Genomic DNA, 14938 nt, shown 5'->3' on the forward strand with positions numbered 1-14938 from the left:
TCTTTCCCTTTGCCTGCGCCGCGGACATATTTGCATTTTCAATTCGTTTGTCGTCTCGTCGACGTCGCGGTCCGTGCGCTTTGAACCTGCCCATTCTGGTCGGGAATTATTCCCTTCGCGATGTTTGCGACACGACCGTTTATCATCTCTTTTGGCGGAACAGCTTGTCTACATTTCGCTCCATTCCAGACTCCATCCCGATTTTTTATCCGCACTTTCTTCTTCTCGGTAAAATGAAAATTATTATTTTTTGCACACATGTGGATGTGGTAAATGTAATCTTTTTTCTTTTTTTTTATAAAGAGATATGCAGATGTACAGTTCAAATGATAATGATATTGAAATAATTTGTATCCCCGCGTATCTTGTGCGCGGAAATATTGTAGAATATCGAGTAGAATTTTATAAAAGTCCAGCTGGCTTTAGTAGGACCGTTTGCGAGTGTGTTATTAAATGCAGTCGCAGGTGTAAGAGGCGGTGAGCTGTAAAGGTTTAAGTCCCAAGTTTGGTGTGGCGCAATCAAAATGAGCTCGGTATTCGGTCGCCGAGTTGGCTCGCAATATCCAATAATCGATGTAATACCTTGTCGGGACGCGAAAACCGGAATTTCCCGCTGAAGCCTATTATACGGTCGAAAATACAGATAATGTAATTATACGGCTTTACCGGAAACGACGCCGGGGATTTCGACGCCGTAGGCTGAGAAAGACCGCCTCGTGCACAGAGTGCTCGCCTGTATCTAATACGTTAACAGGAAATAAAAACAAAAATTAGCATTCTACAAGGACTGACGATAATTCGTATCTCTCGTCGTTTTGATTTTTGTTGAAGTATCTTAAAATATGCTACTAAATATGTTAATAATTTATAAACTAGATTTTTTTGAATATGTGAGTTATATATTTTACGCCGCATCTTAGTTGATCATAAATCTTCTGAGATTAATTTTATTTAATATACACGAAGTATTTCACGCATCTTATATTTTTTTCTAACATTAATTAAAGTAAAATTTCTATGTGAGATAACATCATTAACCTTATTCATGTGGTATGGTCCGCATGAGTAAAAAAAATTATTCTGTCCTATTCTCGCGATAAACTGAAAGTGCGCATATTGTTCTTTGCGCGTTTAATTTCCGGCACACGATTTTTCATCGCGCGTTCGTCATTTTTAACGTCGCTAAAGAGAAAAGAAAACTGCGGCGCGACCAGAAAGTAAAAAAAAAAAGTTTTTACGGTCATTGTTCTACGGACTTGACTCGTTATGAGTTCTCATTAGCGTTGTCTCGAGAATCGTGCTATGAAAATACTCCGCCGAAGAAATCGATAATCCTTTTAATTGACAACTTTTTATTTGTGTGCAGGCACGTGTTTATAATTAATTTAATGATGATCAAGCGTTATTAAAAGGCAATGCTAGAAAGCTATTCTTCTCTTTAAATTAACGCGAATTGTTCAGTTAAATTAGAATGAGCAGACGCCTTCGTGAATATAAAAAGTTTAGACTAATTTATCTCAGTGGAATATAATAATATATGTATATTTCTTATTATATTATTCAGAGAAAAGGGAGAAAACTTTCATTGCATAATAAGTAGTAGCTCGAATTTTCGAATTTTCATATTTGCATAATATTGAATAACTAATATTAATGTAACAACTCATGCTATCTCAGGAATGTTTATATTATACACCATGAAGACGAAATCTTAATTTCTTAATTCCTTCTCTCGTCATTTCAATTATAATTTTTTTAATCGGGATAATTTTATCTACGCTATTTTTATAGAAGAAATTTATACACATTATTAACAATTTAGAGAGTAATTTAGGGGACGAGAATCTTCAAATTATCGAGGCGCGAATCGTTTGTGCGGCGGAAACGATGTGAATTCTTGATGCAAGGCGCGTTAAAAGGCGACAAAGCGTAAAAGGCTCCTCTTTGTCTCGCGTGCCCACTCCGCTTTGTGTGTATATAAAAGTGACACTTGCCAGCAACCATCTTCCAGGCAATTGTCTTGCCAACAACCGCGGTGGCTCTATCGAGCTGCAAGTGAGCTGCACACGTCGGCCTGCGTTTCGCGTCATTCCACAAAGCGCGAAGGGTTCTTTCTTCTTTAAATCGCACGACGACCTCACGATCTTTTTCTCATGCAGACTGTGTTCAAAGAGATAAAAAGAGAGGAAGGAATTCATTATGTTCTTTCTCTTTCTTTATCTGAAGAAAATTCCTGAGAGTTAGGTGAGAGGATAAGAAGCTAATAGAGATTATCTTAACTTATACATCTCTTACTCCAATTATATTTCAACGTTAATTAATAAAATAACGAAAAAACTCTAGATAGAATTATTTCAACTTGTTTTCTTATTTTTATTTAGTTTAATATTTGACGATGCTTTATGGAATTAATACTTTGCAGAACGAAATTTATGAGAAGATAAACGCGTCGAGTCAATTTGATTTTTTTTTTTTATCGTTTACTAGTTTCAATTTCGCCTGGCTGGACCGTAGCGTCAAATTTCCGGGCAGTGACTTCGATTTTCAGTAACGGTCGAATTGTAAGCGGCGTGAATATGAAAACCGTTCGGTATTGAATCCCTAAACCTTTTTGCTTTTCGCATTTTTCCGACTATCATTTCCTTCGACCCCTTTTCTCGAGCGAATTATTGCATGCGTGGTCACATTGCATTCGCATTCCGGGCACGACACACGCGTAAGCGGACACACAGAACACCGGAAGTAATAGCGGATCTGCGAGATGAAATGTTTTTCCATTAATATACCGTCGCGTTCGCGTTGCGGAAAATATTTGCCGGCCGAAAATTCGAGCTCATCATTTGGAGCGCAACTAATTGGCGAGCGTGGGCAGCGATATTAGAATTTCGATGCTTGCAAATTCGCCCTACTCTGTTGTGGATTTATTATACATCGTCGGAAAATCGGACATTGATGAAAGATCACTCGGACATACAATTTTCGATTCCCCGATATAGACTCTTGACCTCAATTTTAACAATAAATTAACGAATTTGAGTTAGCAGCTCTTATCGTTATTATCAATTCTAGTAGAGTCGTAGGCTTGGATTCCAAAATCGGAACAGAAACAGAAAGGTACGAGTATATTTAGATTGATTGTGACTTGCGAGATATTGAAATATCACAAACGTAAAATTTAAAATAAAAATTTACAATTAAACAAATTCAATCAGACGCATCCTTGTCTATTTATTCATGCGTATAAGATAAGTAGGCACGCCGGTGATAAGTAATCGGATGGACAGAGCGAATGTTTATTCGTTGCGTTCGTTATTTTCGATAGAATAACACGATCGCATCGATCCGCGCCGAGCGTAATTTACGGGCTGTCGAATCGGTATCGCACACGCGACGGTGGATATCGACTCTCGACTCGTGATAAGGGTATATATATTGGGTAGATATTAGCGGGCCGTGTACACATACGCAATTAGCGTGATATGCCGGTCGAGCCGCGCCAATATGCTTGTTAGTAATTATACGTCGAGCTGCGCGGACGATCCTGGGAGGCTTCTGGGCGCGTCACGCATAAATTTAACATCCCGGAGAGAGGCCGTACGCTCCCTTCGTAGGGAGGAGATGCGAATTAAAAACACAGAAAAAAAAGAGAGAGAAGGATCGAGCAGGAAACAACGATGCCGGTGGCCGGCAAATGAGTGACTCGAAGCGGTGTGGAATTTAATCCAATTATACCGCCAGTATTTGGATGGTCTTTTTTTTCCCCTCGTCGCGGATCGAGTTCCCGGATTAATTGTGCAATTTTCCTTTCTCTTTTTCTCTCTTCTTTATCTTTTTCTCATTCCCATGCACTTCGTTAAAATCGTTACTGTGGAATGTGCTTTTTACGAGAAGTTAGTTGGCGCTATTGTTTATTAGTCGGTTTAGCCTACGAGAGCGTTATTTGTTGTTTTCAATCTTGAAATAAATTGGCATTACTGTTCATGATATTACCGGTTGCTTACATAAATAGAGAAGGCAAATATAGATAAATTTATAGCCAAATAATTTATGTATATCTGGTAACATAAAAAAAACCTTTCTTATATAAAAGTTTTATATATTTGATAAAACTCTCATTAAAAGATATAAAGTTTCATCTTAAACGTGTACTTTTGTTCCCGAAACAAACTAGCAGTTAATTAGAAACGTTCTATCTCGTGTTAAGATTCATCCCTTTGCGTAACGTGCGCGGAACGAGCTTTAAAAGAGATTTTATCATTCTTTGAAATAAAAATCAGGCGTCACGAATTTTTCATAATTTACACGGAGAACATTACTTTCGTAAATTAAAAATAAAATAAAATTTGGCAAAAGATTCGCGAGCACGGAATAAAATAAACGAGTTTTTCACTTCCGTTCCGGTGATCAATCGCCCGTGCTCGACCAGAGGTTTTACACGATGGCCGATACAAGCGGATTTCCCCTCCGAGTCGATGGTTGCCAGGCTCCATTATCTCGTTCGTAAATCACTACGTAATGAGTCCAACTTTCCGCGAGCAAAGAAAAACAAGAGTTGCGACGATAGTCGGATTTTGCACGAGATGAGGGGATGGAAGGCACGCGAGCGCATATAATAATAGTCTTACCCAGTTGCGTCCTGCGACTGGAAGACTTCAAGGGAGGGTTGCAGCGAAAGATAAAGAGAGGAAAGAGAGGAAGAAAGAGATAAAAGGAGAGAACGGATGTCTCTGGGGGACGACGTTGATGACGACGACGACGATGACTACGAAGGGAAGGGTGAGTCGATAGAGATGGTGGCGAGCAAGCGCGTGGATTTTGGGTTGGCGGGAAAGAAAGAGGAGGAAAGGGGGATAAATATAGGCCAGTTAACTGGGTCACCCTGACTGAGGGCATTGCTTTTGCCGCACGACCACCCCCTTTTCCATCTGGTCACCCCCTCGTACCGCATTACAACCCCCCTTGATATCCCGATCCGATGCGTCGACGACGATGACGACGACGACGACGTCGACGTCTCTCTGCTTGCAGCTTCGACAGGCGATCACCGCTCTCTTATTTACATTATGTCACGTTGTACATCACCCTGCCTCGCCTCTCGTGGATGGGTTCCTTTCTTCCGTGCATAGTTAAGGGTTTCTCCTCTCTTCGATGCTTGCGCTTTGACTTTTCCCTTTTCACACCTGCCAATCCCTCCCCGAGGTCTTGTTTAACCCCTTTACAAGTTCTCCGTGCATTCCGAACGTATCTATCGGCGGCGATGATTATTCTTAAAAAGTGGATGATGGCTTGTCTTTAAAAATAGCGATTTGATTGCAATTCTTGTAATGGAAAAAACTGCGAAAATCAATTTGAAATTTTCGTTTTCTGAACGTACGTCGTGTTTCGAGAAACTCATATAATAATCCCCGAATGAAATGTATCTTTAACCGCGAGATTTTTCTTGATTTTTCTTAAGTTAGAGAGAGTATTACTTTTGACCCGTTTCTCAGAACTTTACGAAGCGTGATAGAAGGGGAGAGGGGAAGAAAAATGGAAGACGTGCGGAGGGACGTGCCCATTTTTGGAATTTCTCGAGAAAAGATGTTGAAGAAGCGCCTGGACTAATAAGAGCTATCTCGCCGTTTTTCACCTTGCACGCGCATTTCCCGTACACGACACGCTTCTTTTCAATGTTTGTTTCACACCGCGGAACAATTTTATACAGCAAGATGCGTCCCGCATTATAAGCGCGCGTTTGCAACAACGACTACATCGCCGAATTAAAACTTCACAACGGACTTTATTTGTATGCGCATACAAGCGATGATAAAACACGGACGAAAAAGATGCATTTATTTCGCGAAATATGTTAATAACGTAGCATTAAAGTTACATATTACTCTATAATTACGACGCGCATTGCGCGATTTTCCCGAGAAGTCAACGAAACTTCAGCTGTCATTTTTTTCTCCCCCTCTTTGTATGATTTTTCAACTTTTATTTAATCTTTTCGGACGCGATTAAGGCCGTTTAAACAGCTGTTTTAATTTTTAATCTCGCTTGAGAGCAACGGGTCGTTATCGATTAGACAAGACCACACGGTCCGCCGTCAGATTACGCGATAACGATTGGTCCTGACTGGGGTGGCCGGGGGAGGAGAGAACACTCGCTCGACCTTTCTTTTACTGGGGCGCTGGGATTTTCCCGCGTCGATTGCGTTGTCATTTCGTTACCCATTGTGTCGGAGGCCTTTCGCAGGGAATTCCTTTTTGTTCGAAAGTTCATCTTCCTTTGCTCTGCGACACTCGAAATCACGAATTTCGGCTTCCAATACTTTCGCAATTCATCTTTCGAATTTTTTAGAAATGTACACAAAGCACACAGAAATATAAAAATTCTAGAGATTTATTTGATGTCAAAAAATGTTGCATGTGATGATGAAATGTGTGATCACAATTTCAAATCGATGAAATTAAAATTCTTTAATGCGTGTATTAAATTAATTAAATGATAACATTTTTAAATATTCTTGTTGTTTAATTTGTTATTTCAAAGTTATTTAATTGTAATATAACACAATCTAATAGTTCGCGAATACATTTTAATGCACCTTACGATATGTTCGATAAACGTTGCGTTTCTCTTGCCAAATGCCAGTTTAAAAATAGATAAAATTAGATAAAAGAAAGAAATTTAACGATAATAGATTTACAGAAAATTAAGCGGTAATAGGCCAATATTTTTGTAATTATTATCAAACGATACTCGAGAAGAATGAAGAGGGAGAAATCAAACAACACGAAACGTACGTTGGACAAAGAAAAAGAGACCAGGATTAAATGGTGCGGGGGATGAGTGGGTTAAAGAGAGGAGGGAGAAGTATTGCATCTGGTTGGTTCGTACCAACGTGGGATAGTCGTCGAAGAGTAGAAAAGAGAATTGGGTCAGCCGGCTTGGAGGGCACTTCAGGTGTAGGTATCTATCTTCCTGCCTAGCGGGGCCACCTTGTCATATTCTTTCTCTCTCTCTCTCTCTCCTCCCCCTTTTCCGTTTATTCGAGAGAGGCTGCAGCGTCGAAGGTAAAACCTATGACAAACTATCGGCCGCATTAAAACGGAGAATGAAGGAGACGTATGTTCGATGCGGCAATCGCAGCCTCCATCCGCGCGAGAACCAATCATGTGGAAGATTTCAAGATATCTTTTGTGTTTGCCGTTTGGAAAGGAAAAAAATGAGAGGGGAGGAGAAGTACTATCTTACGCTCGATACATGAAAGATTGTTGTGATTATATGTAAATTTTCTTTAAAAGAGATTGTATCACAAAATGATGAGATTACTAGAATATACGATATTATTATTTTTATGCAATTTTTTGACACATGGCTATTGAATATTGAGACTATAAGTGTAATAATACATTTCAGAATATTGGAACTTTTATTATAATTTATATAATCGTTGAGTAACATCATTATCTCTCCGCTCTCGTGTCCTTTCGCGTATCCTTTATTGCGCCTTTGTGTATTTCCGCATCTACCATCCCGGTTATTCCTCCCGCTGTCCTACTAACTCTCCTGACCATCCTCGTCGCCACATCATGTCATTACCGACGAGTATCCTAGCGGTGAATATTCTAGCAGCGATATGACAGAAGGGTCGGAAATGAATATCCACTATATATCGCGAAAATATTTTTTGTATGACTATTGAGAAGGGGTCGACCGTTTCGACCAATCTGGAGATTCGTCTTCGATGGTCTCCTTTGTAAAAAAAAAAAAAAAAAAGAAAAAGAAAAAACATATCGGTCCTTTTTGATATGCAATCCTGATGAAAAAAATCTCCGCGCAAATTGGCGATTGTTTGCAGATTAAAAAGTACGGTGCATTTTTAATTTAAATTACAATAGATACCAAAAATTTGAATACTAAAGCATTTCAAAGGTATACCGTCAGAATTTTAATCTAATTAATTTATTCTAATTTAGTTGTGATAAAATGCTCGTGTTATTTATATTTCTCGCAACACGTAGAATATCTTTATGTTTATGGCGAGTCGAGGATTCGCGCTCATTATTCGCTACAGCCGAAGAACTGCATCTCGAACGCATTTTCAACGAATCATACATATATATGATACTCGATAAGTCCAATGTGTGCATCGTCTAGTTGAATATCTCTCAAGAATAGCCATCAATGTCCTTTGTTACGTCGACTGTTCGGGCGATGCTTTCGAGTTTTGAATTGATTTTTTTCGATCGAATCTCCAACAATACGCTCGCAAACGACACCGTTGCATAATTGGATCCGCGTTTCTCTCGCGAAATCTCATGGAAATATCCGTTTATGGACGAAAGATACATAACACTCGATTAGTAACACGATTTTAACGTAAATTTTTTAAGCATTTTTCGCTGCTTTTAGAAGCGCAAACCCTTGAATATCTCACTCTTGAACGCGTTTTAAGTGATATTTTCAACGAGATAAATTACGTATAATCCGGAAACGAAGTAAAGTAAAATATTTAAAAAGTTGGATATTAGAATTATTTATTATACTAGCTTTTAAGATGGTGCGCAAGACTCCCTCTCTCTCTCAATATATAAAGCTTTAAGCTTTGGTTATCGCAAATGTCATTATTTTGAAATGTGTTGTAAAGGATATTTGCGACGAAGAGAATTAAAATTCCATATCTAATCCAACGAGAAAGCGAAATAAAATATTTAAAACGTTAGATATATTTCTGGACATATTATTTATATAACTAGCTCTCAAAATGGTGCATGAGAGACGCTCCCTTGAGAAGGGTGGAGGGGATAAGGGGCACGAGCTTTAAGCCTTGTATATTAAGGTTATTTATAAATCTGAATCTGTGTGTATGTGTGTGACCCGGAACTTTGCTTACTACAATACAGCTGCGTTTCTGTCTCGGTAGAGTTTACAATGCGGAACGTTTTCCCAGCAGAGAGAAGCGACGTTCCAACAGCCTCTCGCGATGCTTTTGACATCTACTATCTTTTTTCCGAGCGCTACACTGCGAATTTAATAAACTCCCCTCGAGAAACGACGCAAAAGGGCCCGAGTCTACCGGGTGTTTCGAGAACGATATTTCTATCTCCGCGCATAATCTTCTCATTTATTTGCGCTTCCCGTAGTAGTGAAAAATTAATTGCGCCAATCGAGGTGCGCTATTAGGCTCGTTTATGCCGGGTAAAGGGTTCATCCGATGATTAATCGTTTACGGCTCGTTGAAAATCAAAAGATCCCGATAAACGGATGATTAAATTCGCGTCGACGACATATTTTATCGTGGATCAAGTTTTCTATGCCTGATAAGCAGAGTGATCCATTAGACACAGGATCTCTCTCTCTCTTTCTTTCTTTCTTTCTTTCTTTTTTTCTTTCTTTCTTTCTTTCTACAAATATATCCCTCGAACTGGAAAATATAAAGAAAGTCTTTAGAATTGGATAACTTTGCAAGGTGAGCGCGTATTATGCAAAGAGTTTCTTTTCCAAAGCTATTTTTTTGTCATTTTCAAAGCTAAAAGGCTATTAATTCAGATGCTTGTTCCTTACTCGATCAAACAATTACAATTATACATGGATTTAATTTTCGATTATGTGCATCCAATTCCAAATGTCTGTTTGTATCTTCGAATTCCCGGGGCAGTTCAATTACTTTACATTTAACGATGCGCGATGAGAAAAGATTACGTGGAGTTGGTATGTAATTATAGCACGCTTTCGAAAGGATGCACTAGAGCGACCGTCATGTTTTACAGACGGCTCCATGTAGGTCAGACACTGACCCGCTTTATTGCCTATTTCAACCTCACGGGTTGACCCCGGAGATTTCTTGATATTTGACAAGTAGTCTTCGAAAAGCCTGAGACGCTCGTAAACCGTCAGTCTGTCCCGCAAGAGACGGCTAATTTAGATAGACAGATAGATCGGCATCGATGTCTTGTCTCTCTTTCTTTCTCTCTCTTGTCTTTTGCCGTCGGCTTTTATTTTAAAAACAGATCTGACCTATATCCGTGTCATCTGATCGGGAACGACGCAATGGAATCATCTTTGCACTGATTTTTATTCAAGCAGTGCGATCGGAATGTCAAGTCTCGCCGCGATTGTATTTTCGATAAAGCTCGCGATTTTTATCTCGATAGTTATGTACTTAAAAAATATTCTTAAAAGTTTAAAAGTTCCACGATTATAATAGACAGTTATTCTGCGTATAATCTCTTTGTCAACTGATAATTTGTAAATAAAATTTTGCTTTGTACGCAAAAATGTATATAGGAATGACTACAAATTTAAAATCAACTCATATATGGCGTTCATTAATTACACAACATTCTATAATTATAACAAATCAAGAATACGAGAAATGTATTAATTGATATTTGAGTTATGTTATTGCCAGTTCGATAAAAATTTATATTTGATTGTAAAAATATTAAAGTATATTTATCAAATATTGTAATAAGAATAAATTTGGCTCAACTTTTGGCTTCTTTTTTTCTCGGAAGATTCCATTAATAACTGATTCAAAATACATCGCAAAACACTATAAAATTTACAGTTACAAAACTAGAAATTTTACTAATCAGGACACGACGATTTTGATTGCAGGAGGCGTATAGGAAATGGGTGTGCAGCTCCCTGGTGCCTTACTTTGCTCACGGGGGACCGATGGACGCGGAAACCCCGGGGGGCAGCCGGACCGGCACCAGACTAAGGCCCTGCCGATCCTTCTGCCAGTCCGTGGAGCAACGTTGCCCCTACTTACTTCCGGGCGATCGTGCCCCCGCGTACCCCACGCAATACGCCGGCGAACCCACCTTTCTTTGCGGAGGTAAAAAAAGAAGGGAAAAGATAGAAAGCTAATTGAAAAGAAAAGAACACAATCGTCGTTGCGAAGTTATCGTGTTTGATTCAGTTCAGTTGTTCTCTCTCTTTTGACGAATCTTGAAGAAAGGGTAAAACTATTCGTTGGCACCCTACTTGCTTCGCACATATTTGCGAAGTGATGCGAGATGCACGTATCGATATCCGCCATGCCGAATCAGTTCTGTTCTTTTGTTTGCGCGACTACATTCATTTTACTTAATTAAGGGATATAAATTTGCATGATGATGCAGAAGCACATAAACAACCGTCGCGCGCGGTGAAAGCTCCGCGAAACAATGCGAGGCTCGATGAATTTATGTTTGCAGCCGTTTAAATTGTTATTGTCACACACCATAATGTGACCAATGATATATCAGGCTTGCGTAATTTCCCATAAATAACATAACGGGTAATATATGCATTTTTTCCATTTTTTTTTTTTTCATTCTTTCGCGTCTGCGTCTCTGTCTGACATTTCTGTCTTTTTCTACTAGCATGATGCGCTTCACTGTCAACCTCGTTGATTCGATAATCTCGACTCTTTACCCGGATTAAAAATATGATAAATAAAGAAAGATATTTAAAATATAGTTTTTTTACAAATTAATATAATTAACGATATTACTCATGTAAATATGACAATTATTAATTATCGTTGAAGAAGAAAAAAACGCGTGTAATGCAACGATTTACGAATATGTTTTTCTTTCTGCGAGAGAAATTGACCGTGTAATTTTATACGATGTCGGGAGAATTTCCCCTCAGTTTATATCGTCGTATGGAGCGTAAAGGGTTGATATTACCGAGCGCATGGGCGAATGTCCGAACCGTCGAATATCTCGCCATTATCCTCTCTTTTTTTTTTCTCGTCGCGCGGGGATCGTAAACGGCAGAGGAGTGCCGCGTCACTTTTGGGTATAAACCGCGTTAAATGGGACGCGTGTCGCGCGGTTATTGGAAGACCGGACGCTTTATCGAGCATTCCTTTTGTCCCTTTACACGGCTCGCCCACCGGTACCCCAAGATCGTCCGATATAATCCCGACTCGAATGCAATTCAACTCTTCACTACTCGCTGTCGCATTTCCGTAATGAAATCTCGGAAAAATGTTTCTTCCTCTCGTCATTTATACCATCTCTTTGCAACTCGACGGATTTAGAACGCGGTATTTAAGATGGTATAAATGCCTAGCTGCGAGAGAAGTAATTATAAATATGAAAAAGTGTACACTTTAAAAGAAAAAGGGAGATGAGAAAGTACGCAAAATGAAATAGAATAGAGAATAAAGTTTAGTCGATTGAATATTTTTTTATTAAATACTTGCAATGTTGGTCATATAGTGGATCTAATTTACAAATATAATAGATTAGTAATTTGGTGATATTTTTAATGATTAATAGTTTATTTTAATGGTTTATTTTTGTAAGGATTGTATTCCAATTGAATGTTAATGAGAACTGTTCTTGAAAATATTGCTCTCGAATTAATTGATGTTGAATTTGTCTCTACAGAAAATCTAATGAATCGAATTAGCAATTACGTACTGACTAATTTGTCTTTAATCAACTAGACTCGGATTCCCTTATGTGACAAGACTGCTGCGTTGGAAGTAATCGAATGCACCGACATATAGAGAAACCGTTGAACTTTACGGAAGTGCAACTTTTTTATGCGAAAGAATTTACGATCTTTTGATTTTACGATGCATTCCGTAAACCCTCTTCCCTTGAAAGAAAATATCGAGAAATGAATACAACTCGCCAAGCTTTGTGCGTTTTCTCCGAAATACGCGCTGCTCTCTATCTTTCCTTTTTCCGACGAATTTTTTCCGGTCGATGGAAAAGCGACGATCGTCCGCGTTCGATTGTCCGTGCATGAGATCGTTGGAAAACGCAATGATTTCAGACCCGAACATCCCCGAGACCGGCGAGCAGGCCGCGAGGGCGTTGCACAACAGCAATGACAACGAGTGCTGTTTCCACGTGTGCGCCGAGGACGCACCAATATCGGGTATCTGCGCCAATTGTGAAGAACCGTGGAAGAATGGCAGATACGACCCCTCGACGGCTCCCCAGTGCGACACTGCCGCCCCTCAGTCTGGTCCTACCGGTAAGTTTGACAGGTCTCGTCTTGACGATTAAAATTAACGTTTAATAAAAAATTTGACAGAATAAAGGATTTTGAAAGAGTAAAATTTTCGTTTTGAAAAAAATAAAATTTGAGATGCTTTACAACATTTTTATTTTATTTATACAAACCGTGGAAATATTTAAATTCACGAATATATTTTTCATTAAAAGCTCGCGAGAATAAAATCTTTCCTTTTTGGATAATACATTTTGAACGCTGTTGTAAACTTGATATTCGAAAAGATTGGAGAACGCGAGTTTTTCTTCTATTCAGGATTGATCCTCGGATTGATCCTGTCGTCTTAATTGGCGATCGACATCTTTCTGGCCGCAGATCAGCAGTATCCGGGCTCGCAGGCGGGCCAACCGGAAGCGGTCACGGACCGCGAGCCCGCCGACGACGGCCAGGAAACAAGCACCGCATCTTCCTCGTCCAGCACCCCGGCATCTTCGTCGACCACCACCACCGACAAACAGGGCACGTTGTTTTGCGGCAGCGGCCGCATCGGCTCGATACCAAGCGCGTCCTCGCCCGGTCGATCAAGCCCGTCGATCGTCCTCCAGCTCTTCTGGCTCTGCTCGGTCCTAATTTCCCTCCCTGCGAACGCGCTGCAATACAATCTCGCGTCCTCCTGGAGCCCCTTCGGCTTTTTTCGGTTGATCGGTTCCGGCCTGCCGGGCGCGTTCGTCTTGAGAAGGACCTTCAACGATCTTCGCGCTTCCGCTTTCGATCCACGCTCGGCCGGGATCTACCGACACGCCGTCGTGCGGTGTCTCCTGTTCATCCTCTGGATGCCCAGACGGGCGGTGACGAAATGCCGTCGTCGCGGATGGTGGTGGTGGAGGTCCTGGAGGAGGTCCAGCAGCCGGCACTTTCGCTGGAAACTTCCACGTCGCGCCAGCGGCGTCGCATCCTGGCGATCGATCCTGCGCGACGCGTCGACCTCGTCGATCCTCGTGCTGTTCCTCAAGTTCGCGGAGAAGTGTCGGTGTCGCGATTGGTGGTGGTTGTGGCGCCGGTGGCGGAAGTGCGGGTCGACGGATGGACAGGACGCGGGACTCGTCCGGAGAAAACGTTCTACGACCGTTCACGGGACGCGTCGTCGAGGACACCGGCGAGGCAGGGGTCTCAGCGGAATTTTCGAGACGGACGTCGCGAGTTTGGCCAAAGCGACGTCCAGGAAGGACCCGCCATAGAGAGGCGAAGTTCGCTTTCCTGGATACGCAGGATCGTACGGGTTTTTTTCTATTTTCGGTATCTCCGTGAGAGGTCCTCCCTCGCGGAGTACCAGTACTCGAGAAGTACACAGGATCGATCGAAGCGAGATTCGATCGAGGACAGACCGATGATAAACGGAACGTCGCGTCGAGCACAACGCAAGAAGACACGAAGGATTAGAGGATGTTCTCTAAGGATGTTGCACGGGTAGAAAGAACACCAACACCACGAGGAGCAGAGCGAGAGAGGGTAGCAAAGGCGAAAAAAGGAGGATCAAGCGGAGGAGCGCGGGACGGTCACGTGGACAATTCAATTCCGCAGATTGGAGCAAAAGGGAGAGAAAAGGGAGAACAACAAAGAACAACAACAACATCAACCACAAAAACAACAAGAACAACCGAGAACGAAGGAAACGTAACGTCTAGCGCTAATAATAATGATAATAATACAATAATAATGAATAAAACAAAATAAAATAATAAATAATGAATAATAATAGTTAATAATAATGATAATGATGAAATAATATAATGAAGATTAAATAATGAAGTATAAACGATATAAATATATAAATATATTATATATAAAGAGAAAAACGATTGAAAAGAGTAACGTTAAAGTAAACGATAGAATAATAACGATACGATTATTATTACACATTAAATTACGTTACACACAGAGAGAAAGAATGAGAATGAGCGTGAGAATGAGAGAAAGAGAGATA

The 14938-nt window shown here is 40.4% G+C and overlaps 1 protein-coding gene across 1 annotated transcript in view; it reads left to right on the plus strand.

Moving 5' to 3' along the window:
- The window catches only part of LOC115239785, a 58800-nt gene extending 43862 nt beyond the window's left edge, over positions 1–14938 (plus strand). Inside the window, exons 2-4 of the mRNA XM_029814495.1 lie at positions 10609–10831; positions 12772–12975; positions 13330–14938. Coding sequence (XP_029670355.1) covers positions 10609–10831; positions 12772–12975; positions 13330–14192 — 1290 coding nt within the window. The 3' untranslated portion in view covers positions 14193–14938. The remainder of the gene's footprint in view (positions 1–10608; positions 10832–12771; positions 12976–13329) is intronic.

Source organism: Formica exsecta, unplaced genomic scaffold (genome assembly GCF_003651465.1).
Source record: "Formica exsecta isolate Colony F162 unplaced genomic scaffold, ASM365146v1 scaffold395, whole genome shotgun sequence".
Taxonomy (NCBI): Eukaryota; Metazoa; Arthropoda; class Insecta; order Hymenoptera; family Formicidae; genus Formica; species Formica exsecta.